Consider the following 26,313-nt stretch of genomic DNA (forward strand, 5'->3'; position numbering starts at 1 on the left):
GCTTGTGTTTCTCTCAGGGTGGGAGCCATTTATTGAGCCCTGGCCATGTTCAGTGTCTTGGCAACAAGAAGCTTCGAGCCGGCTCCAGCCTCCCCGCCTGAAGCTGGAGGTGAAGGCCAAGCCACGCCTGGACATCAACATCACCTCTGTGCTCATAGGTATGTGGGGATATTCCCTGAGAGCAGCACTCTGCAGTCTGGTTTTCACTACTGAAAATGACAGACATCTCTAATTAAAGTGCTGCTGGCATCTCGTGGAGGAAGTGGGATTGGCCCAAGTCCCTCCTTGCTTTCCAGGATGCTGTACCAGGTGTGTGTTTAGGCAGCCTATGTTCTGTCAGATGTTGGGAAAATGTAAAGACATGAGCTGCATATGTTAGAGGTTAGTAGGAATTCTTTCTCTGGTCATGTGAATTCTATCAAATTTGTATGGTATTTGAAATTTAATCAGAAACATGCTTTCATCTAAAGCTTTCTGTACTTCATAGGACTTAAAAATATTTTGATAAGTTCATCATTTTTCAGTACATTGACAGGTGTAGTGGGGAGCTGCTCATTTCAGTTCTTCAGTCTCTGAGCACCTGAGCTGTCAATGCCCCACCTTTGGAAATCAAAATATTTTGTTCATCAGTAACTCCAATTTCATGTGAGCTTCTGCATTGTGGAGCTCCAGTAGTGTGCCTTTCCCAGGAATACTGTTGCTCATTCAGAATTATTTGGTGGGCACAAGGAAAGAAATGCCAGCAGCTGAGCTTGTAGATGTAACAGAAAAGCCTTTGTTGGTCTTTCTCTCCCAAGGAGAACAAGGAGAATCCTCTCAAGGATCTTTCTCTCCCAAGGAGACCCTGGAGGGTTGGCACAAAGAGGGGGAGCCAAGGTGGCAGGAGGAGAAGCAAATCACCAATTCCTAAGATGGTGCTTTTTAAAAACAGTGATAATAAGTGGTGAGGCTGGTTTGTGATTACTACTGTGCCAGAGGAATCAATTGGTGTCTTCATATTTATGCAGGAATGTGTATGTGCCTCTTAAAATGAAGCAAACCCCAAAACCCCTAGGAAGTACTTCTGATGTGAAAATATTTAAGGTTAATTGCCTCAGCAGGGAGGGCTCTTAGATTGACACAGGAGTATCTTAAGAACATGAAATTCCACTGACAGTTTTTTTTTTAAATGAAATCTTGGGGTTTTTTTTTAAGACACTGCTGTGATTTTATGAGCTGTTGTTTGTCTTTAACTTATGTGACTCAGAGAAAAAGCAGCAAAATGAAACTTCTGCTGTTCAAGTGGAGTAACTTGAGTGTGATGAATTTAACACACTTTTCAATGGCTTTGTTTACTGCCACCTTGAAGACATTGGCTGTCTGTGCTTACATTCCTCTAGAGCAATACACATGTACCAAGCAGTCCTGGATGGAAGATTACTGTAAACAGGACAAAGAAGTGAATGTAATCAGCTCAGAAGACTGGATGGGTTCTTCAGTGGATCCCCCATGTTTTGGGCAGAGTATGTTGGTCATTAATCACACTTTATTTGAAACAGACCTGACACACACGGTCATCTGTCTAATGTATTGCAAACATAAGTATTTTGACTTCACAGAATACAGTGATTTGTTAGATGTGTTTGGCAAAAAAAAAAAAAAAAAGACAAAAAAGCTGGGTTTTGTTCAGTTATGTTCAATTATTTTAAAACAGAAAGCTTTCTGAGTGCTTAGCTTTGAGTAAGAGCTTTGCACTGCTAGTTCTGTTTCCTTTCTGTTTGCCACTCTCAGTTAATGAGCAGAATTAAGTCAGTGTTGATTTTTTGGTTGTGTGCAGTTCAGAGAGGATCTTTTACTTTCTATACCCCAAAGACCTAAATAAATGAGTTTCTGGTAAAAAATTACTGTATTCTTTGTGAAATAATCACCTGAGTAATAGCTCTTTTCAGCTTATTTTCTCCCAGAGTTCCTTCTGGAAGGAACTTTGTCAATTCAAATGCCAGCTTAGTGTAAGCAAACAAGTAGAGCCTCATAATTGCATGATGTGTATCTTCCCTTATGCATGCAAGGGAAGATTTACCTGCATTGTGTGGATTTTCTTACCTGCTGACTTTGTCTTTCCTGTCTGCCAGGCCTTCCTCTTGTCTACCTTAGAACTAGGAGTACAGCCAGTTTGACTAACCTAGAGCATCAGATCTATGCTAGAGGTACTGTACAGCACCAGACTCCAAAAGGTGGTTTGCTTCTTTGGAAGGCTCTTGCACAATAAATACTGTGCTGGATGTGGGACTTGGTAGATTGGCCTCTGTTTTTAAAAATAATCAAAAGCAAAAAACCCTCAAGCCAAATAATACAACAGCTCTTTTTGTTTTAGTCTGCTAAATTTAGTATTTCATCCTGTCATTCTCTGGGTTCTTCAGGAATGAATGGAGAAAAAAAACCCAATGAAGGAAAACTGTCTTTGTGAGGAAGGTTATGTGAATTTTTGTCTATTCAGTGTCCCTCTTCCAGAGGGACAGTACAGTGGGATTAAAAATAGTGTAATAATACCACATTACTTAATTTATATTCTAAAAATATTCCACCATTCTGTTCAATATACATATTTATGCTTAATTTAGCATATTGAGGTACTTAAAACAGTAACTTTCAGATGCTTCAGAGCACAGGCTGTTTTCAGTAAGCCTTAGGAAGTAAAGTATTCCTAGTAAATCATTTGTTAATTTGTTTGGGTTCCATTTGACAGGACTGGTTTGGGGCAAAACCATGCAGGATAAAGTAAGATTTGTCATTTTTTGACATTATAGAAGACAGAGAACATTCTTCATAAATATATAGTCCTATAGGAAAGGTAATGGAGGGGAGGACAGAAAACTTTCTAGAAATCTACATCTGTTTCCTGTTCCAGTGCCATTAGAAATATTTTCTCAGAGTTTAAAGAAAAAACACAATGGAAAATTTTGGATTGATTTTTATGAAATATTTTCTGGGATTTTTTTTCCCCACAAGATCAAACAAGCAGCAAAAGATGTAATATTCATTGTTTGGCTTTTAGTAGGGGTTGCAGCTAAATTACTAAACTAATTATTAAAAAATCCTCCTGGTAATGATAGTCTTTTTTTTCAGGCAGTAGTCTCAAAATGCAACTTTTACATTTCTTTTGAAATCAGGCCATAGTCCCAAAAATCCTTTTTTTGAAGTCTCCAAAGATAAATTGGCAATAGATTAAACACCAGAGTAAAAGTTCATTTGGCTTCTGGTCTGATTTTGTAGAACCTGGGATAGCCAAAACATTATATAAACTGAAACTCAACACTGAAAACATGTATTTGCTTTTGGCAAAAATCACAGTTTTGATTTTCAAGGATTTCATCTTCTTGCTATTTAATTGGAAATAACTTTCTCTGTAAGCTCAAGATCAGATTTAAGTCTCCATGGACAATGTGAGGGTCCATAGGGATTTGTTGATCTGACAGAAAGTCATCTGTCATGATCTGTAACTCCTTCAAAAACTTTCCTGCCCTCCCCACATCACCCCTGCTTGCCTCTGGAAACCTTTTGGAGTGACTTCAAATCAGGCCTGGGGAAGAGATTTCTGTCTTACCTTTTGTTTAAGCAACTGATTTATTGTGTGTGCCTTCTTTCCACTTCTCTCATACTAAAGATGTTGTATATTGAGGTAGCAGCCATTTATCTTCCTTCTTAAGTAAATTACTGGACTGTGACAGGGATTTTTCTGTGTCCAAACTCAGTAAGTATTTCCACAGATTTCATGCACTGCAGGAAGATGGGAGTAGCACTTGTGTGCCTGTAAGAAACTTGTGCTTAGAAAAAGTTGAACATGGGAGAAGGATCTTCTGGTGTTTTGCTGTCCCAGCAGTTTAACAAGCCAGATTGCCTTTGTTTGCTCTCAAATTATTTTCCATATTTCAGCAGGCTTTATCCTGTTTAGGAAAATATTTCTTGTTTAAGCTTTGAGAATAAAACTCCCTTTAAGAAGGATAGTGGCTAACCCTGTATTTGTCACATTAAATACAGCATAAATTCTAATTATGAGTGAATATGTGTTTAATATTTCATGAACATTTGGATGTACATAAAAGGTTTCTGGTTATGCTTGGGTTTTCAGTTAGATTTTATGCATGTTCGGTGTAACTGAAGGCATAGTATTTGATAAGACTTGATATCAAGAAACAGAAGAACATGTAGATTAAGCTCAATTTCAAGGGGGATTGGTGTATAGGAAGAATATCTGTTAGTTTTGTGCCATTTCTGTAGTAGTTACTAATTGTAAAAGCTTTGCAGATAGTCTGATGTCCTGTTTCTTTGTTTTTAGTTAGTGCAGGTTGTGGTTCTCCAGCCACTGTATCTCATCCCACAGAAACATCTGATGAATGTTTCTCCTGGGCATTCAGCCAAGTCTGTGTTGTGTTTTGTAGCTGAAATGAAGACCCCAAAGCGCAGGCAGCCCTTCGTCCCCTTTGCTCTGAGGAATCACACTGGCTGCACTCTCTGGTTTGCCACCCTGACTACAACCCCAACCCGGTAAGGAGCTTTTGGGGATCACTTCAAACTTATTTGTGTGGCTCCTCTTCCATGTCAGCCAGTCTCTGTTGTTTTCTGTGCTTTGGTTTGCAGACACATGTAGGCAACTCCCAGTTTTACTCAGTTAAGAGCCTCTTCTTTGACACAGAGACAGTTTTATTATTAAACAAAAAAGATTTTTTTTTCAAGAGACCTAGCAGAATATGGAAACCAGTCAAGTACATTCATGGTGTGAAAGTGTTCACTGCAGGACTGAGGGAGACTTAAAAAGCACTTGCAGCTTCACATAGTTACTGTGTTTGTGGGGAATGCCCCGACAAAGGCAGGAATGATGAATCTGACTCTGTGTTCTCAGAAGGCTGATTTATTACTTTCTAATACTATATTATATTAAAGAATACTATGCTAAAGAATACTGAAAGGATACTTACAGAATGCTAAAAGGATAATAATGAAAACTCGTGACTCTTTCCAGAGTCCTGACAGAGCTTGGCCCTGGTTGGCCAAAAAGTGAAAACAACTCCCAGCAGAATGCAATGGAACAATCACCTGTGGGTGAACAATCTCCAAACACATTCCACATGGGCACAGCACAGGAGAAACAAACGAGATAACAATTGTTTTCCTTTTCTCTGTGGCTTTTCAGCTTCCCAGGAGAAAAATCCTGGGTGAAGGGATTATTTCAGAGAATGTGAATGCCACAAGAGGTCATTTTGTGAAATGCTGTGATTCTCTTCCCAGGGCTGCGCTGTCTCATAGTGGGAGTCCAGGTGTTGTTCCTGAGGAGAACGGGACGTTGCTGGGTGATGCCCATAATGTCAGTGAATGGCAAGAGGTTATCACTGGGGAAGAGGTTCCGTTTGAGTTTGAAACCAGAGGGAAACTCAGACACAGGTGAAGGGGCCAGGCCATGAGATGTTCTGACACTCTCGTATGTGGAACACACAGGTTCACAGTAGTGAGGGCGCTGGCAGGTGTCACATTAAAAGTGGATTTCTGTAAAATTTCCTGCTAATGTTTCGTTTCTATTTTTAATACTCTTGAATGGAGTGAAATTATAATTTCTCTGGTAAAGCAGCAACTGTTGCTGTTGTGGCAGCTATTCCTGTATGTGGGTTGGATCATTATAAGCTTTTAGAAGAACTTGGGGCCTCAGTTACAAATCAATGTCCTTTATTTTAAAGGACTACTGGGGCAGTGTTGGTTGTTATCAGAGATGAGAACTAGAGCTTGTTAACAAGTATGTAGCCTGCTTTTATTTTTGCAACACAGTTATGTGTCTGTGTGTTCCTCAGGAAAGGTGGAGTAATTAAAAATAAAATCAGGTCCATCTATCCATGAAATGGGAAAACTCTTGGGATTTTTTAATGTTTCAGTAAGATTCTTTAAATAGAATCCAGAGGATGTTTGTGGTTTTAACTGTTTGGTGTTTAGTCTGTATAATAATGCTTAATAATAATCTAACTTGATCTAACCTGGCAGGCACACACATGACCTAAGGATTCATCAGTTGCAAGTGAGAGTAAATGGCTGGGAAGAAGTGAGTCCAGTGTCTGTGGACAAAGTTGGAACATTTTTCCGATATGCTGCGCCAGATAAGAATTCCTCCTCTTCTACTGTAAGTTGTGATTTTGACTGTTTTAAAAGAATATGTAAATTAGGAGTAATGATGTCTGCAAGATTCTGATCTAAAAGCATCTGCTGGATGAGATTGTCCTCTTTCCAGTTAGGCTGGATTGGGAGAGCTTGGAGATGCTGGGTTCCAACTGTGACCAAAGCACAGCCAGAGCAGTCAGCAGTTAATCTGTGCTTGGCAGGCAGAGCTTCCAGGGACAGGATGAATGTATTAGTGACAGGCCATGCACTCATGGAGACTGAGCTTTAAATCAGCCCGGCATTTCAGCAGCTACTTTCATTTCTTTTATTGCAGGAATGCTTTTCATGTATTTAATTTGCTTAAAATAAACAACACTGGCAATTTCCTGTAAGCCGAGAGATTGGGTTTTAAGTATGTGGCTCTGTAGTCAAAATAGACTTGTCATGAAGGGAAAATGCAGTTGTAATAATGAGCAGGCTGGCATTTGGGGGAGGCTGAGTGATAAAACTGGTTTTGTGGATTTCAAGACTATGTTTTGAGACTAGCTCCTGGAAGTTGTTGAGCACTGGGCAAATAGGAGGTTGAGATATTTTTGACATAAAGCAGAATTAAATTTGATTTAATTCTGACAAGAGCCAGTGGTCTCTTACTTGAATTTTCTGATGTTTTTATATTGAAGCATAAAAAGGAACATCTCTCTGTAATTTGAATATTGAAGGAAAAGGATGCAAATTATGAGATTATGATAAATTAATGAGAACTCCTGTTCAGCAACATCTCCTGTAGACATTTTCTTTACAACAAACCCTCCTTAAGCTTCATTTTTTTGCAAAGCAGTGTTACAAACAGGCTTTCTAATCTAGTTCTGACATGATTCCAGGTTGTGCTGAAGATCAGAAACACAAAGTGATGAAAGTTTATTCTTGTGCAGTAAAGTTCTGTGTTAAAGCTGAGTACAGTATATTAAAAGTTGAACTACTTTAACCTTCTTGTTTGCTTTCCTCTCAGCTTGGAAGCCCAATAAGTAGAACAAATATAATACATCCACAAGTCTACGTGAGTATATATTTTCATTTTTTTGAGAGCTATCAAGTAAGAGCAGGGAGCCTCTGCAACTGAACTGACTTTTCCCATCCTTCTAGAACCTTTTCAATAGAAAGGAAAGAAAATTTAAGGAAACAAAATGCACTTTCAATTCAGAACAAATATTTATGATTTACCATTCCTCACCAGTATAAATGTTTGAGAAATGGGTCTTAAAATCCAGTAGATGAATTCTAGCATGTAAACACATAGTAAATGTTGTTTTCAGGATCAAAGTGGCCATGACTTTTTGTAATGTAGAAGGTACAACACCACAGCAGAAGGGCAGCAATGAGTCAACAAAGTATGAATATGTTAAGAAAGCTCCAACTTATTTTTCAGTTTTGACACATAGGAATGATGAGTGACTGGTAATTATATGAGGCTTACACTTCAAACTCCATGGATTTATTAAGTAATGTAACAGTGAGATGATGTATAAAGTTCTTCTCTTAGGATCTGTATTGCTCTTACTTCAACTTGGATTATTTTGAGAAAGATGATGGAGTCAGTGGTAGGTGGAATTGCTGTTTCATAATTTCACTGTGCTTTGAGGAGGAGGTGCAGGATTATAAACCACCATTAGGAAACTGTTGATACACCTGATAAGTCACACATGGCTGGACTCAGTCAAGTTTTTCTCCAGCAGTTAGTGCTTCATAGTGGAGGTGTCCTAGATCTGTTCATTACCTGAGCTTTTTAATACTTTTAAATATCTTCCAGTTTTCTTCATTGCCTCCAGTTCGTGTGGTGTTTGAAGTCAGCATGGAGGGGAGCGCCCGGAAGGTGATAACAGTGCGCTCAGCCTTGATGCTGAAGAACAAGCTGGAAATTCCAATGGAGCTGAGACTGGACAGTCCCTCTGCCCCTGACAGTAAGTGCTGGACGCTCCTGGGATGTCACTGGGATGTTTTATGAAAAATCCCTTCGCCAGGATTTCTTTTGGGAAACTCCAGCTTCTCCTTGTTTTACTCCTCTGGAATGTGATTTGGAGAATTTTTTACCCAGCATGTGAATTGTTTTTAATTAATGGCCAATCACAGCCAGCTGTGTTGGACTCTGAGTCTGTCACAAGTTTTTATTTTTCATTCTTTGCAAGCCTTCTGATGTCTCCTTTCTCTTTCTTTAGTATAGTTTTAGTATAGCATTTTATTTTAACATAACAAATAACATATAGCATAAACATGTACTATAAGCATGTACCACAACATATAGCATAACCATAACATTAACATAACATCAGCCTTCTCAGAACCTGGAGTCAATTCTCATCTCTCACCTCATCCTGGGACCCTCACGACAACCCAGCAACAATTAATAACCACACTGTGATTCATACTGCTATAGCATTCCTTATACAGCGTTCCTTATGTACTGTGGGGAGTCCAGCTTTCTCCCCAAGAGGATTCACCACTGTCTGTAATGCTTCACACCAGAATAGACCTCCCTGGACAGGATATGGGTCATGGTAAGAAGAAGACAGTCAACAAGAGACTAGAGAGTCCAGTAGGATTTTCAGTTGTTGTTCTGATAAAAAAGAAAAGCTGAGACTCTGTAAAGACTTAATCTTATTTCTGTATGTAGCAAAGCTGTCTCTTTAGCAGCAGTCAGTTCAGGGAAAATATTTCCTTGGAGAGAAGTGGAAAAAATGTGTTTATTTAGTAGGTAAAGCATTCACCTTTGGTGTTACCATGCAAAGGTTTAGTCTATGTAGACATCTAATGATACATTGATAATGTACCCAAAAGGTTTAAAGAATGAGGTTTTTCAAACAAGCATTTTCACTGAAGAATTTGAGTACCAGTAAGTGTTTAGGCTGTTTCAGATTTACACACTGAAATTAGTCTGCTGCCAGATTGTTTATAGAGCTGAAAATAACAGGTTGGATTTTGAAACATGCATAAAGCAGGAAGAGATTTACATTAAAATTAAATGTATTGCCTTAAAAATTTGAGACTTACTACTTCAAAATGTTATGGTTTCAGTAAAGGAACCTCTTTTGATAAGTGTGTTTTCTTCTCTGGTTGCAGAGCCTGTGGTCCTTCCTGCAGTTATGCCAGGAGATTCCTTTGCTATTCCATTACATCTCACATCCTGGCGTTTGCAAGCCAGGCCCAAAGGAATGGGATTCTTCTTCTCTAAGGCTCCAATTCACTGGACTAATGTGCAGAAGGCAGCAGAGGTTTGCAGCAGCAAGAGGGAGTGTCATTCCATGGAGTCTGAAAACAGCCGATTTTTCAGGTAATTAAAGCCTAGTTGTGCTTCTGTAGGCTCTGATAAATCCTGTGAAAGTAAAGAACAGGAAAGAAAATGCTTAGAGATGAAAGCTGCTGCAGTTTAGTGGGATGTTTTATTGGGTCTCTTGAATCGTGAGAAAGCAGTGAAGTGTGGCTGCTCTGTTTCTGCAGGGCTCCTTGAATCTCCTCTGGCAGTGCCTGTTAAACCTCTGACAATACAAAGCACACTAAATATTTACTGTAAAAAAGAAAATTCAGAAAATAGAATGTGAACTATCATTAAACTGACTGCTCAGTGTCACTTAGGATAATCCTCACTTAGAATAATGAGTGATTTTCCAAAAGAGTGTTCACAAATATTCATTCTTTGTCCTCAATGCCCTCTGCTCAGTTCTGAGGCCAGAAATGTCTCTGCATGGTGAGAACTTCATGGAGCTTTGTAGCTTTCTGATACAATTGATTTAGGGCTGCTCTGAATTTAGGAAATACTTGGATAGGGATCATGGAAATTGTGTCAGGAAATGACCTTTGCCCACTGTATAGTTACTGCTGTGTGTCAGTTTCATAGTTCATTTCTAATACACTGTTTTTTAATGTATCACAGGGAGCAAAATAAACTTTTAATTATTTAAAATGAAGCTTTACCAACTCAATTTTTCACCTTAACTAATGAAAAACTGAAATGTCAGGTGGTTAGAGCAAAGATGGGAAGAAGGAAACATTCAGCCTGTATGTTTAAGAACATGATTATAATTTACTTTAATGGTTAAAAATCTCTTTTTAGTAGCAGTTAAGAACATGCTTTTGCAAGTTGATGAAAGTTAGTTTTAAAGGCAGTAATCTCTAATACCCATTTTCTGTTATGTCTCTGAACAGACCAGTTTTTGGGGAAGTAAACTTCTTAGTCTTTGATTAAAATCAGAAAACTCATGTTGTCTTAATGTCAGACATAAATACAAAATACCTTATAATAACCTACAAAGTGATTATGTGGAGAACAACTCTAAATGCTGTTTTTCTTACTAATCCTGAAGTTAGAGCATCTTTGAGGACTTAGTGGAGTACAGAAAGACAGGGTTTAATTGTTCTGTCAAATTCATTAACCTCTCACATGTGTTGGCATTCCCAGGTTTTGTGTGGCTATAAAGAAAGAAAATTACCCAGATTACATGCCTTCCAGCATATTCTCTGACAGTGCTAAGCAGATTTTCAGGCAGCCTGGGCATACCATTTATCTCCTGCCAACGGTGGTGATCTGCAATCTGCTGCCTTGTGAGCTGGAGTTCTACGTGAAGGGTTTGCCCATCAGTGGCACACTGAAGCCTGGCAAAGAGGCTGCCTTGCACACAGCTGACACAGCCCAGAACATCGAGCTGGGTAAGGCTCCTCCTGCTCAGGGACCATTGCTGCTCCTCTCTGTGCTGCCAGGGAACTTGTTCTGCAAGGAGCTGTGGCACAGAATGGAAAAATAGAAAAATAGAAAGCATTGAAATGATGATTTCATTGGGTTGTATTACACAGCCCAGAACATCGAGCTGGGTAAGGCTCCTGCCCAGGGACCATTGCTGCTCCTCTCTCTACCACAGGAAACTTGTTATGCAAGGAGCTATGGCTCAGAATGGAAAAATAACATTTAAATGATGATTTCATTGGCTTGCATTACACAGCCCAGAACATCGAGCTGGGTAAGGCTCCTGCTCAGGGACCATTGCTGCTCCTCTCTGTACTGCCAGGGAGCTTGTTCTGCAAGGAGCTGTGACACAGAATGGAAAAATAGAAAGCATTTAAATGAATATTTCATTGCAGAGCTTCTTACTTTTAATGAAGTGAAGGCATTGGAAAAAAAACAACCCAGTATTGCTATTGTCCCTCCTGGTTTGTCACTCCTGGTTTGTCCTCCTCTAAGCTGTCACTTAAAATGTTTCTTGTTCAGTTCTTGTTTTCCTGAGAGTGGAAACTGGAGAGAACAGTGGTAAAGAGAGGAATAAATCTAATAAGCTCCTTATATTTTGGATGGTTTTGCTCTTTTCTTTTTGATAGAAATAATTGGTGTTGAGAGTGTATGTGGAGTTACTCAACATAGGCTGGACCTGTAATGCCTAAAGCAATAATTAGTCCTAAGCAGGGTCCCTTACAGAACTAGTTTTGCTGTTTGTGACTTAAATTGAGTAATTTTTTCATGAGATCAGAGTTTACTATGCTGGCAGATATAAAAGTTGAGCAGGGTGAGCTCTTTGTAATATCCAGGGAGATCAAGTTATGTGAAACACCAACTTAAGTGCTTATCAACAACTCCTGTCTGTGTGGGTGATGTTTTATTTTGCTCTGCTTTTTGTTGCTCAGGGGTGTTGCTAGAAAACTTTCCCATCTGCAAGGAGCTGCTGATTCCTCCGGGGACACAGAACTACAAGGTGCGGATGCGGCTCTACGATGTCAACAAGCGCCTGCTCAGCCTGACCATCCGCATCGTGTGCCGCGCCGAGGGCGCCCTCAAAATCCTCATCTCTGCTCCCTACTGGCTCATCAACAAAACAGGCAAGTTCTCTTGGAACCTTCGCCTGCCAAATGAGGATTCTGACATGCTCCTTAGGAGGAATAAAGGTTGTGAGAATTTATGCTTTTAATATAAATTGAAAGAGAGATTTGTCATCCAAGTGTTTATCGTTATACTGTCATGATTGACTTCTATATGATATATTATATTTTTATTATTTATATATATTATTTATATCACCATCATTATTTATCATTATATTATCATTATATCATTTATCAGTAAGAGATTTATCATGGCTTCGAATACTAATTTCAGCTCCATATTGTTTAATTAACAAAGCAGGCAAGTTCTCTTGTAATCATCATATGGGAAATAAGGAGATTTTATATGTGTATATATATATATACACACACACATATACATACATACATGTATATATATATATATACACACATATACATACAGACATACATAGATATATACACACACATATACATACATATATATATATACACACACATATACATACATATATATATACACACACATACATATATATACACATATATATACATATACATATATATATAAAATATTCTATATTTCTATTATACATATATATGTGTGTTCTATATTTCTATTATACATATATATGTGTGTTCTATATTTCTATTATACATATATATATGTGTTCTATATTTCTAATATACATATATATTCTATATTTCTATTATATATATAGAATATATATTATATTCTATATTTCCTGTAGAATTTTGATTTGCTTTCTAGCCACATAAAGCTTTTAAATGCTACTTAAGAGGAATTAAGGTTGTAAGAATTTATATTTTTAATCTAAATATTTATCATATAAGTATTTATAATTATATTATAATTATTTATTTATATATAATATAATGTATTGTTTATTTTTATATTTATTATTTATTTTTAATCACTATCATTATTTATAATTATATTATCATTATATCATTTATCAGTTCGGGATTTATCATGGCTTCAGATACTAATTTCAGCTCCATATTGGTTAATCAACAAAACAGGCAAGTTCTGTTGTAATCACCAAGTAGGAAATAAGGATTTGCTGTAGTATTTTGATTTGCTTTCTAGCCAGATAAAGTTTTTAAATGCTACTTGAGAGGAATAAAGATTGTAAGACTTTATATTTTTAATAGTGCCAGCAGCTACTGCTTGATGTGTGGTACAGAAGATAACTCAGACATTGAGTTGCTGTATTACAAATTTTCAATCATGAGCTGTTGTGCCTCTCAATAAATCTAAAGTATAGATTAGATCACTGTTAAAATCTGTGGTTTTCAAAGGCTGAAATGCCTTGAGAAGGCCAAGGTCTGAATTGCAGTGAGTCTGTGTGAACTCGCTGGCACTTTCAGGGCAGCACAGACCAGTCCCATGACCTGCAGCTGTGAACAGCTGTTTTAAGAAGATTAAGAAGAACTTGAAGGAGAATTCATGCACAGCAATGGCTAAAATACTACAACAAAAATATCTTGGGTTCATAATTTGAAATTTTTACAGTTCTCATTTTAATCTGTACAAAAGGTGATGTGTAGTTTAACACTCTTTTCTTCTGTGTTCACTTAAAGGATTGCCACTTATCTTCAGACAAGACAATGCAAAAACAGATGCAGCTGGTCAGTTTGAGGAGCATGAGCTTGCTAGAAGCCTCAGCCCACTGCTGTTCTGTTATGCTGATAAAGAGCAGCCAAACTTGTAAGTAAGAAGGGCAGTCAGGAGGAAATTTGCAAAGATGAAAGTATTAAGATGACCTTAAGTGAAATGATTACATTTTTAATACTGTGTTGAGCATACTGGATTTTTAGACATTTCCTACTGAAAGCTCCTTGGTTGGCAATTCTGTTGTGTCTCAGTTTATTTCAAATTTTAAATTTTTTTTATTTCAAAGATAAAAGACACACAAATGATATCATGATTAATCAGTCTGGAAATTGCCAAGCTTTTTACAAGACATTGCCATTGACTCCTTACCAATGTGTTGAAAGATTTTATAGCAGAAATGCAGAATGAGTCACTCAGTAAGAGATTTATCATGGCTTCAAATGCTTCTACATCCAGACAGAGATGTTCTTTTTCCATCTGGGCATGTGATTGATCACTAGCATGGTGTTGTTACCTGATCCTTCATTTAAATGACTAAAGCTTTGTGTTTTCTTCTTACCCTCAGTTGTACAATGCGTGTTGGAAAAGGAATCCATCCTGATGGCATGCCTGGCTGGTGCCAGGGCTTCTCCCTGGATGGTGGTAGTGGTGTCAGAGCCCTCAAGGTGATCCAGCATGGAAACAGGCCAGGCCTCATCTATAACATTGGTAGGTGGTGATGGGAACACTGGAAAACCCTGTGGAGCTCTTGGTGAGATTACAATGTCAGTGACACAAGAAACAGAACAATTGCAGCGGGGAAAGGTGTCTTCTAAAAGGCTTTTGAGGGCCCAGGGAAAACAATTAAAGAAAAAAAAAATGTTGTAAGTGTTTTTATATCTTTGTTTTAACTTTATTAGGTTACAAATTAGCTTTCAGTTATTTTTAACTTTACATTTCATTGAGTGGTAATAACTACATTGTCAAACTGTTCAGTCTGCTTCTGTGTTTTTATTCCCTCTGTGTGTTAATTCTAAATCCCATACATTACTCTGATTATTTTGAGTGTCTGTGTGCTGTAGCTGTTCAGCCATGTGCTGCTTCTCTGGGTTTGCTTGGTGGTGCCTGCAGAGGCTGATGTGCAGGAGTGCAGCTTCTGGATTCCTTGTGCTCCTGGTGTACATAAAGTACAAGCAGGTTTTAGTTTTGAATTAAATGAGAGTCTGGAAGTTACTCCACAGTGATTGTCAAGGAATTTTTCATATGCTTAAAAGTGAAATAATTACATTGATAAACTTGTACTTGGGAATTGGTTTGGGGTTTTTTTTTTCTTCAGTTGTCTTCAGTATCGAAGTTGTTCTTTAGAAATGTAAGGTAACAGATGGCATAAGGTTACATTAACTGTTTAAAATAAAATAATGTTGCAGTGCAAGGCAGTTGTATGGCACAAAGACTTCATCTCAGGAACACAAGAAAGAATTCATGTTCTCTGAAATATGCTGTGGGAGCTCTCTTTTTCTTTTGTAAATAATAGCTATATTTCCACCTTGTTTTTATGACTAGGTATTGATGTTAAAAAAGGCAGAGGCCGTTACATTGACACCTGCATGGTCACCTTTGCTCCCCGGTACCTGTTAGACAATAAATCCAGCTACAAACTGGCCTTTGTTCAGAGGGAGTTTGCCAGAGGTCAGGTAAGGAGCTTCCTGGTTGTGACTCTTTAGTACAGTACTGTCCTGGTTTAGGGCAAATCTGGGTGAGAGCCTCTGAAGGGGTTCCTCTAGAAAGCAGATTCAGGTGGCTCCTCCCTCAACTGGTTCAGGAAAATATTTCCTTGGAGAAAAGTGGAAAAAACTGTGTATTTAATAGGCAAAGCATTCACCAGCACAGAAAATGAACAATACTAAACAATAAAACCTCTTGCTGCTCCAAAAGAGATGACAAACTCAGGAAGTCCCCCTGGTGGGCTGCAGCTGGATCACTCAGTCTCTTATCAGTCCCTTTGGCACTGGAAAAAATGCCTCAGCCCAGGCCCAGCCTGGTGGGCTGTAGGTGAGAGCTGCCAGTGCTCTTCTGGGTGTGCAGTCCAGAGCAGGTTTAAACAGCTCCAGAGAAAAAAACCACAGCTCAGGGAGCTTCTCTGCCTCAGCTAGCTAAAACTAACTAAAAGCAAAGGAGAGCTCGGTCCTGCTGTCTGTCCATCTGCAGACAGCACAATGCAGGAGCAGGAATGTGGAGGAGTGAGTGCAGCTTCTGAAAACAAACTGCACGCTTCTTCTCTCCCTCTTTGCTCTCAGAACTAGTCTTTAAAGGTTCAAAACTTATTCCTGGGCTAAGCAGACAAATGGGGATATGAGCATCCTAAAGTCACCCTATGACTGTACTTAGTCACCAAGAACAGCAGACATTGTTCTTGGAAGTATTGGCTGGTTAAGAGGCTCTTTCTCATTATTCCAAAGCAGCATCCACCTGACAAAAGAATGGCTGTGTTTGTATTTTAGAGGTGTAAAGGTTAATAGTGGATTTTTCAGTGCTGGGATTATTTACCAATAATTTCCCAATTTCTGGTCCTAGGGAGCATCCAATCCTGATGGCTACATCTCCACCCTCCCTGGTTCCAGTGTTGTGTTCCACTGGCCACGGAATGATTATGATCAGCTCTTATGTGTGAGGCTGATGGAAGTCCCAAACTGCATTTGGTCTGGGGGCTTTGAGGTCAACAAGAACAGTTCGTTCCACATCAATATGAGGTAGCTGTGACCTACAAATCCTCTGCAGCTGCTGTGTTTTGATAGAAGCAGCTGTTTAACACTGCAGATAATGCAGCTCAGAAGTTTACATGTCTTGTACTATGATCTTCTTCAGGGACACCCTGGGGAAATGTTACTTTTTAAGAGTAGAAATCACCCTTCAAGGAGCCACGTATCGCGTTGCGTTCAGCGACACCGACCAGTTACCGCCACCTTTCCGCATCGACAACTTCTCCAAGGTAAAAGAACCAAACCCCACTTTTTTCCTTTTTAAGTAAAAAAAGTCATTCTTCTCTATTTGTTAGAAGTGGGAGATGGCTAACTTGTGTAATGAAATGAAATGAAAGTATGTGTATTTGTCTGTAGCAATTGCAGTTTTCTGAAGTTCTAGTAAAAATTGGTAGTACACAGCTACGTCATCTTTTTCAGATATTGCTGCTAACATTGTGGCTTTCATGGGGGCTTTAAAAGTCTTACAAGAATGAAAAGTATTACCAATGAGAGGGGTGGTATTTAATCTGTTCTAATCTTGTAATTTAGATTAGCAAGGTTTGAGATGCTCCATGGGCCTGCAGACATTTTGCAGACATTTCCCACAGATGACAGATAAAAGCAAAGGTGATGTTTATCATCCCTTTAGGACTCTCTTTACTTGAGACCTGAATGGAAGGATATGCATATTGAAATGTTTGGGGAGATTGGGGGGGAAGGGAAGAAGTGATCTGAACATATTTCAGTCATCAACTCCTGCTAAATGACCAAATGACAGCAAAAAGTCTGTGTGATGAACAATTCCTGTATGAAAAAGCTCCTCTTTGCTGACTGTTCCAGGTCCCAGTTGTGTTTAAGCAGCACGGGGTGGTGGAGCCCAGGCTGTCCACTGATGTGAAGCCCATGACCTCTCTGGATTATGCATGGGATGAGCCCATCCTGCCTCCCTTCATCACCCTGACAGTGAAAGGAGCAGGCTCCTCTGAAGTTGTCTGCTGCATGAACGACTTCCAAGACAGCAAACAGCTTTACTATGAAAACTTCATCTATATTGCTGCTACATATACTTTCTCAGGGTAATTATTGATATCTTTGATGGAAATACTTTTAACATTCATATTAAGCTTTAATCAATTAATATAATTTTATTCATTTTATTCATTATTATTTTCTTTATGGTTACCATTCACAAGTTTTTCCCATGGAGTTAATCTTCTGTCTACCTTGTAGCTAGCAGAAGAAATGCCAAATTCAGAAGCTGTCTGGCTGTTAGTAATTGGTGTATTTTACCTCATTTGGACATAGTACTTTTGCTTTAGAGGTGCAGCTTGACAGTTTATTCTGTCACCCAGTGAGAAGGATTTAGCATCTGGCATCTGCTGTGACCCCACTGTGTGGTCCTGGAAGAGCCGGGATGTTTGGGGTCCCCCTCTGAGGACTTAATGTTATTTGGAGTATAAAGGACACTTTACCACAAGTCACACCTATCGGCAACATGCCTGTGAAGTTTCAGCTTGCACCAGTTTATATGCTGCTGAAAACAGCTCTGGGAGATTGATACAGGCCTTTGTTACTTTCCTCAAATTGAGGTAGGAAGGTGTCTTTTAATTCATCTGTTTTGCCTGTGAAGTTCCTAGTTCCAGTGAGAAATCAAAGCCTTTTTTAAGAATGTACTCAAGGTAATTCCTAACAGGAGGGGAAAAACTCCCAATATAAATGTTAGTCTGATTGGCTGTATTGGAAGTGTAAACTTCCAGCTGAATTTTGATGCAGATCTAATTTGTGCTACAGAAGAAGCTGCTGCTATGAACAAACATGGTGCTGTTTTCTTGTCCCAGGTTACAGGAGCCAAGTGTAAGACCAGTTACTTCAAATAAGGATGCTGCAAATGCAGAGCTTGTCCTCGATGTTTCTCCAAAGACTCAACGAGTTTTGCTGAAAAAGAAGGTACCAGGACACATTTTTAATAATACTGTTGCTATGTGCTGAAGTAAAATCAAATGCTGAGAGTAGGACAATGTTTAAAAAAAAAAAGTTCTAACTTTTAAAGGGTAGAGAGAGACGCCAAACTGATAGGTTATTTTGAATTGTGGTGGTGCTTCTGTATAAAGACTTTTATTGGGGTAAAGGTGACAGAAAAAGGAACTGGACTGAAGTGGCAAGGAATGTTGTAAATGCCTCCTAGACAATATGGTAGTTGTGTGTTGGATATTCTCATGAAGTTACAAGGTAGGACATGCTTCCTTTTCAGGAGCATTTTAAGCCAAGTCATCTATTTCTGGAGCTCTTAAGAAGTAGAAACTGTGTTTAAATATTGCTGATATTAACAAACAGCTTTTAAATGCAGCTGTTCATCTAGCTGCTGTGTATTCACTGAATATCAGACTTCAATCAGAAGGCTTTATCCAAACTAGTTCCTAATTCTAATTCAGGGCTCTGAAGTTAAATATATACAAGTCATTCCAGGAATTACAAATCAAAACTTCAGATAGCAAAACAGAACAAAAATATTTGCTCTGTACTGTATTTAAATGTTGAATTTTTGTGTAACAGGAGCCAGGAAAGCGATCCCAGCTCTGGAGGATGACAGACTCAGGAATGCTTTGCCATGAAGGTTCTTCAGTTCCTCATAACCCCCACAAGCCTTCCCCTCGCTCTGAGGACTCCAGTATGATTTTGGATATTGCAGGCCTAGCAGCTGTCACAAATAACAGGTATTGAATACATACATACATTGAATACAGTTCATACATTGAAATACATGCACTGAATACAGTTCATACATTGAAATACATGCACTGAATGCAGTTCATGCATTGAAATACATGCACTGAATACAGTTCATGCATTGAAATACATGCACTGAATACAGTTAATGCATTGAAATACATGCACTGAGTACAGTTCATGCATTGAAATACATGCACTGAGTACAGTTCATGCATTGAAATACATGCACTGAATACAGTTAATGCATTGAAATACATGCACTGAATGCAGTTCATGCATTGAAATGCATGCACTGAGTACAGTTCATGCATTGAAATACATGCACTGAATGCAGTTCATGCATTGCAATACGTGCACTGAATGCAGTTCATGCATTGCAATACGTGCACTGAATGCAGTTCCTCAGGAAACTGATGGAAGCTTATAACAATGGCTTTGAAAACATTCTTAATTTGATACTCTCTGAATATGGAAAGATTGTTCTGAAGGAATATGGAAAAGCTGGATTTTGTCTGGGTTTATTAGAAAGTTTCATGATGACCTGTGTGACTTGGAAATGCTTGTAAAAGCATGGCTGATGCCTTTTCAGCAGGTGACTCTTGACAGAGCACTTCAGAAGAGAGATTAGGAAAATGAACTGGGGCAAAATAAATGTTCAGCATTAACAGAAGTGCAGAGTAAAAGTTCTGAGGAGCATCCTTTGAGCACTGAGGCTTCCCCTGCAGGTACGAGCCCCTGATGCTGAGACGGCCGGATCGGCGGCGCAGCACCACCCAGACCTGGAGCTTTCAGGATGGCAAGCTGACCTGTGGCATCCATGGGCTCGTTGTCCAAGTCAGTACTGATCATGTGTCAAACCTGGTTTGTTTGTTGCTGATGTAGATGACAGAGTCATTTGGGCTTAGTATTGAAGTGAACTAAAAGCTTTGAGACAAGTTCAGCATACAGAGCGAAGCAAACTTGTGCACCTTATGTTTTAAGTTTATATTTGAATGTTCTTATTAATTTCAAATCATTAAAGATCTTGCACTACTAATTAGAAATTAGAAAAGTATTTTAGTTAGTCCCATGATATTACATTGATCATTTTACTGCAGTATAGTAAGTTACTATTGAAGCAGCCAAAAAAGCTCTGTGTTGCTCTCTTTAGACAGCAAGAAGTAAGGATTGACTCAGAAGGATTTACATGCTCATGTACAGGCCCAGAGTTCATCTTCTAAAAAGCTTCCTATCATTTTGGAAGACTTTTTAGGAAGAACTTTCCAATGTCCCTTGATTATGTGATAGCTTCAGTTTTAAACGTGCAGTGGGAATACTTTATTTCCACTTAATTATCTATTACCTACCTAATTATCAATTACTTAATTATTGATCTTGGCTGCTCCTTTCATCTGCCAACTAATTAAACATGCGTTAGTAGAAACTTCAGTAATATCAAGTAAAATGCTGCTGGACTGCTCTTCTTTTAGTTATTGAAGAATAAGGAGAGGAAAGTAAAATACTCTTTTAAATTAATAAATGTAAATAGTTATCTGAAGTGATTGCCTATCAATTACTTAATTTTCTTTCCTTACTTTTTTTTCTTTCTCCAGGCAAAGGGAGGAATACAGGGTCTTCATGATGGAGCTGAAGTTGTTCTAGGTCCTGATAACTCACTTGAACTTTTAGGGCCAGTTCCACCTGAACAGCAGTTCACCAACCAAAAGATGAGGCCTGGCTCAGGAGTACTGGCTGTGAGAGTCATCCCAGATGGGCCAACTAGAGTTCTGCAGGTGACAGTCCTTCATTAACCAGAATCTAGTTACATTCTTTGCTTATGCTGGAAATACTCCTTTACTGTATTACATCTTTAAATCCTTATGAAAAGCTGCCTTTATAATGACATGAAGGGGATGGGAATATCATAAATGAGAAGTAGTTAGTACAAAAGTGTCCTTGTCCTTAATTTTTTAAAAGATAATTTGCTAAGCTGTTATTTATATATATGAAAGGGATCATTGCAGTAATTTGTATATTATTATATTTATATGTATGAAAGGGATCATTGCAGTAATTGATTTGTTTTCAGATAACTGATTGTAACCAACGTAGAAGCGATCGTTCATTCAGTGAAGGAGAACAACTTCCAGTTTCAGAACAAGATCTGCGCAAGGTCAAAAATCAAGATACAGAGCAGGAATTAGAAGTAAGATATAACAACTAATACTTGTCTTTTTTATTTTAATTTTCCTTTCTAGATCTCAGAGGGGGATGATGGTCAGAAACCTCTCCTAATGATGACCTCCTGTTATGAACTTTAGATTTTCCTGCCACAACTTCTCGTTCTTGGGTTAATATGTCTTAACCTTCTTGAGCCTAAAACTAATTGTTAAAGAGCTGCTAATTGTTAAAGAGCTCCAGGATCATCTGGGTTGATCCTAAAAAAATAGTTTCTTTGCAGAAATGTGTATTTGATATCACAGGTTTTTTCAGTGCTGGTTTGTTAGTGGTGGGTTTTCCCCCTTCTTTTCTCAGGTGCTTGTCAAACTGGAAGGTGGAATAGGATTGTCTTTGGTCAACAAAGTCCCTGAAGAGCTTGTGTTTGCAAGCCTCACCAACATTCATGTCCACTACACTCAGCTCTCAACTGGTCAGGTGCTAGAGCTCAGTGTGCAAGATATACAGGTATTTGCCATTTTGAAATAAATTCATTTATGGGTCTTCAGTTTTTTTGAGCCATAACAGCTTTGAAAAATGTTTATAGCAATGACTGAGATTTTCATTCCACAATATCACTGGAGTTTCAATGCCATTTTCTGTCCATTGTGTAGGTGGATAACCAACTTCTTGGCACCACACAGCCTTTTATGCTCTTTCTGACACCCAGGAGGATTGAGAATGGACCCTTGGACCCTGCTCCTGCTGTGCAAGTCAATGCCATGAAATTTCCCAGTAAAAATGCCCTGACTGATATATACAAGGTAAACCACAATGTTCTGTTTGTGTAACATAGGTATTACTTTGCTTAAATGACCTTTCCTCTTAATTTTTACTTGTAATCTGAATTCAGTGGTTTGTGAAGTACACTTTGTTGAATCAATTCTGAAACTTAAAGGACACAGTGTCCACCTTCTCATGTTCACAGTGTTTAAAGCTATAGTACAGTGATGAACAGGGTAGTAATTATGTTTAAAAATGTGATAAATCAGTCCAGACCCCTGTCTGTCCATGTCTGTGACCTTACTTTTCAAGGCAGTTATTCTCTCCTGAGAACTGTAGCACAGTGAACCAGAATATCTGTGTTTTGCTCTTCAGGAGATGAATACAAGGTTATAAATTCTCTGTGATAAGCTGTTATCTTGCTTCATAAACCTCGTTCTGTGCACTGCAGTCATTTGGGAACACTGGTTGTAAATTTACCCACCAGCTGTGGATAAATGTACTGTGATGGCAAAACTGAGTTGATTGTCAAGACTTACTTTCTCACTTGGAATCTTCACACATGTATTTTGACTCTCTTCTGAAAAGCAGCTGATTTTAGTGTTGGAAATGCAGCTGAGATTTTGTAGTGTTAGGATTAGGTAATTAAGCACAAGGCCTTCAAGAAAATTGAAGTAATCATCACTAGTTGTAGATAACTTGAAGTGAAGAAAGCTACAAAGACATTTTGAAGGTGGGAGTCTTGCTACAAATCCATGAAAATGAAAATATTCCATTGAAGTAGAGTCCTTTTTAATAGCTTACATGGCTTATATGTCTGGTGTTAATGCTGTAAACTGAGACTTGTTTATCTCTGTAGCATCTGATGATCACTGCCCGAAAGTTCACAGTTCAAATTGAGGAGAAACTTCTTCTGAAGCTGTTGAGTTTCTTTGGCTACGGCCAGTCGGAATCAGGTGTGGTATAAAATTGCACAGCCCAGTTTCACCATGTACAGAACTATTCTGATCTTTGTGTATCAAGGAAGTAGAAAACACCAGCACACTCTTGGCTGTGTGGAAGCTCCCACTCTTGAAGAGAGCTGGAAATGCCTCAGTGGCCCCTGGAAGCTCTTGGTGTTGTGCCTGTGGCAGAGCTCAGGTGATGGCCCAAGTACAGCCTGTCTCTAGGGTTCAGTATTCATTTTCAGTTCCTCTATCTGGATTCATCTGAACTGGGATAAAAGAAATTGTGTTATTAATTTAGCAAGCCACTTTGCTTAGTGACTTGTTTAGTTTGTTTATTTAACCCAGGTCTAGAAGTGGGATCTGTGTTAATTTGTTCCTTGGGAAGTTCCTCTTGCTTCACTGCAAGAAAATTTTGTCTGACCTTTGTTGTGGCATCCATACCCCTGGTTTTAATTGTAATGTAAGTTTTCTTTCATTCACTGAGGCAAGACAGACCTTTTCAATCTTCTGATCTCATAGGTGCTATTCTAATCCTCCTATTTTAGTGTTTATCTGTGCTTTGGAAACTTTCTGAAATGTTTGTTTTGGAGTGGCAATTGAAAAAGTCACTTCTATTATGCAGTAGCCTGTGTACTGTTACATAACAACTGTCACAGGAAAAGAACTGTTTTTGGCATTGTTCCAGATGGGGCCAAGCCTACAAATGATGCTCCAGAGTTCTGTCTTGCTAATCCACAGGATCCTCTGAATTGTCTCTGGAAAAATAACAGTGTTGCATTTCACAGAGGGTTTTCAAATTTAAGTCTCTAGTGATGAGGAAGAAGTACAAATTTTGAATTTTGCTCTTAGCTTTTTAACTAAACTCCCCTTTGTTCTGGTTTACTCTGTTCCTTTTGCTCTTTTTTTTTTTTTTTTTCTTACTTACTGTACATTATTTGTAGTTTATCTGCTGATGTCATCCTAGATTCAGACAAAAACCATTTTCTGATTTGTAGTTAGCGTGTTTTATTGTTCATAAGTCAGAGTTCATAAGACTTGGTCATCTTTCATCTTTGCCCTGCTTCCTCACACCACCCAGGTGCTCTTACAAATAACATGAGCCTATTAATGTCAACCAAATTTGAGTCACTTTCCATGTAAATTGATTTATTGGATGTCTTCCATGTAGGCATGTTGGCCACTGGGTAGTGAATATTTGAAAGCTTGCTTTGTGCATTATATTCCTGGTTAAGTGTATAAGGAATTACAGAGAGGGTAGAGAGAGGAAAACTCTAAGAGCATGACTGCACAGTAGGAACATTGCATAATCATGTGTTATCTCCTTGTTTCTCCTTGGGTGCTGATAAAGAGAAATTAGAAGTGAGATTAAAAGCTCAAATAACAGGTTTTAGAGATGCAGCGAGATCTGACAAAAATTCTTGAGCCTCAGAGGTCAACTTCGTGTCACAAGGCATGAGTAATTTTGCTGGCTCCACCAGCAGTCACACATACTTTTTATTTGTGCAGAGGATTGTTAACTCTTAACAGAATGTGCATTCCTAACCCCTTATTTATTTATCTTTAATTGGTTCTGATTCCTGTGTTTTGTCTGGATGCAGAGGTTGAGAATTATGATGAAAACCTCCATGAGAAGGTTGTTGAACAAGGCGGAGCACAAAAGCGATACTACTTTGAAAATCTGAAAATCAGCGTGCCTCAAATCAAGCTGAGTGTCTTCACATCCAACAAGCTCCCTTTGGATCTCAAGGTACACCACTGCATTCCCAGAGTGGGCTCCCAGTAAAGAGGAGGAAAAGGGAACAGATGCTTTAACTTAACACTCTCAGTTTCCATTTACTCTTGCATTATCCAAGTTAAAAATAATAGAAGTTCCAGCAACTTCTGACATTTAATTTGCATAATTTCCAGTCTCTTCTGTAAAAGTCCTTCATTTTTGTAATTGAAACACAGCCAACTGGACCTAATGACTCACTGCTTTACAAAGGACCTTAGTTACAACAATGGAAGTGTAAAGAGCTTAAAGGGAATTACTGTCTTAAAATAAGTTATTCAACTCTTGTACAAGTACAGGACACATACAGGACAACTCTGAGTGTTTTCCTGCAAAAAATGTTGTTGCATTGGAATTGAAGAATTTGCATGAGGACTGTGCAATATAGTTGAAAATTAAAGTGAACTGAGATTGAGTATGAATTTAAAATGAGTGGGAAGTCTGGTCTTTTCCATATGGTCAGAAATCTGGCACAGTTGGGAAGTGAACCTGGGATTCCAGGTTATGGCCAGGACATAATCCCATCCAGTGTTCCCAAATCATGTGTTAGGACATTCCTGGACACAGTCAAGTGGCAGCAGTCAGTTGCCACTTCAAAAATGCTTAATTTAACATTTCAGTCAGAAATACTTCCGTTCTCTCTGAGCTAATCCAACTACTTCCCTCCAAGGTGGGAGAGTTGAAACAAAACCAACCAACCAAACCATAAAAAGCCCTCACCATTGTGGAGGAACTGAGCTGCTGCTTTTTCAAAAAACCAAAACTGAGACACCAACTGGGCTTTTTTGTCCTTGATATTAAGGACATCATGATGAGTAAGCTTCTAAAGAAGTTTAGTGTTGTGTAATGAATGTCTGTCATGGAGTCTTACCAAGATGATCAGAAAATCACCAGAGCTGTGTTCTTGTATTCTTTTTACTGAATCCTTGTGCCAAGGACAGTTCAACAGCTAGCTGGGTACTCCTTGGCTGTGATATTCCTAGCTAGAACATTCCTTAGCTGTGATCTTCCTTACTGCTAAATAATAGGAGCCCTGTCCTGAATATGCAGTTGCACTTCAGCTTCAACATGAATGCCCTTGTAACTGCATTAGTTGAAATGCAGGCTGAGGAAGCAGAACTAGTGGTGAGTGCCTTTAAGAACCCAGCACTGTGCACTGTTCTGTTTGGATTTCCTACCACCCTTGGTATAGGATTGCATATGGATCCATCTTGGCAGCATTCCCAAGAGAAAACTTGGCATGTACATTTTTCTCCATAATGCTAACAGCCCCTGCATATTCTGTATATTGACTTTCACAGAAAGAGTTCAGTTCAGTTCTGTAGCCCAGGAGAGTTCAGGGTAGGAGGGAGTGAATAATCACAGTAGAGCCTTTGTGGAAGTTTTTCTAACTACCTCTAATGTTTCTGGCTTGGACATGGCTGTCTGGTAATTTGGTGTAGACAGATTATTTTTATTAGGTACCAGTATTAACAAAGTTGTCTTATATAATATCTGATAGTTAAACAGGAAATTACTTCCTACCCAAGTGAATAATGAGGACTACTCTGGTTGGTCATCCATTTACTGAAAAAATAAATAGCTCTTTTCTTACACACAAACTTCACTCAGACCTGTAACTTGCCTTAA

General features: G+C 38.6%; 1 protein-coding gene across 4 annotated transcripts in view; it reads left to right on the top strand.

The window, feature by feature from the left end:
- The window catches only part of VPS13D (vacuolar protein sorting 13 homolog D), a 102,672-nt gene that overhangs the window by 36,864 nt on the left and 39,495 nt on the right, over window positions 1-26,313 (top strand). For 2 of the 4 annotated variants that reach the window (XM_050982564.1, XM_050982565.1), the window contains exons 38-63: window positions 18-158; window positions 1,380-1,502; window positions 2,112-2,186; window positions 4,419-4,524; window positions 5,266-5,418; window positions 6,007-6,142; window positions 7,130-7,177; window positions 7,928-8,078; window positions 9,235-9,445; window positions 10,571-10,818; window positions 11,785-11,976; window positions 13,564-13,690; window positions 14,163-14,305; window positions 15,140-15,270; window positions 16,151-16,326; window positions 16,442-16,565; window positions 17,158-17,393; window positions 18,156-18,264; window positions 18,871-19,031; window positions 19,773-19,881; window positions 20,640-20,819; window positions 21,116-21,232; window positions 21,562-21,711; window positions 21,858-22,007; window positions 22,826-22,922; window positions 24,512-24,660. In XM_050982564.1, coding sequence (XP_050838521.1) covers window positions 18-158; window positions 1,380-1,502; window positions 2,112-2,186; window positions 4,419-4,524; window positions 5,266-5,418; window positions 6,007-6,142; window positions 7,130-7,177; window positions 7,928-8,078; window positions 9,235-9,445; window positions 10,571-10,818; window positions 11,785-11,976; window positions 13,564-13,690; window positions 14,163-14,305; window positions 15,140-15,270; window positions 16,151-16,326; window positions 16,442-16,565; window positions 17,158-17,393; window positions 18,156-18,264; window positions 18,871-19,031; window positions 19,773-19,881; window positions 20,640-20,819; window positions 21,116-21,232; window positions 21,562-21,711; window positions 21,858-22,007; window positions 22,826-22,922; window positions 24,512-24,660 — 3,743 coding nt within the window. The remainder of the gene's footprint in view (window positions 1-17; window positions 159-1,379; window positions 1,503-2,111; window positions 2,187-4,418; window positions 4,525-5,265; window positions 5,419-6,006; window positions 6,143-7,129; window positions 7,178-7,927; window positions 8,079-9,234; window positions 9,446-10,570; window positions 10,819-11,784; window positions 11,977-13,563; window positions 13,691-14,162; window positions 14,306-15,139; window positions 15,271-16,150; window positions 16,327-16,441; window positions 16,566-17,157; window positions 17,394-18,155; window positions 18,265-18,870; window positions 19,032-19,772; window positions 19,882-20,639; window positions 20,820-21,115; window positions 21,233-21,561; window positions 21,712-21,857; window positions 22,008-22,825; window positions 22,923-24,511; window positions 24,661-26,313) is intronic. The other 2 variants (XM_050982567.1, XM_050982568.1) reach the window with 1 other exon arrangement.

Source organism: Serinus canaria, chromosome 21, assembly GCF_022539315.1.
Source record: "Serinus canaria isolate serCan28SL12 chromosome 21, serCan2020, whole genome shotgun sequence".
Taxonomy (NCBI): Eukaryota; Metazoa; Chordata; class Aves; order Passeriformes; family Fringillidae; genus Serinus; species Serinus canaria.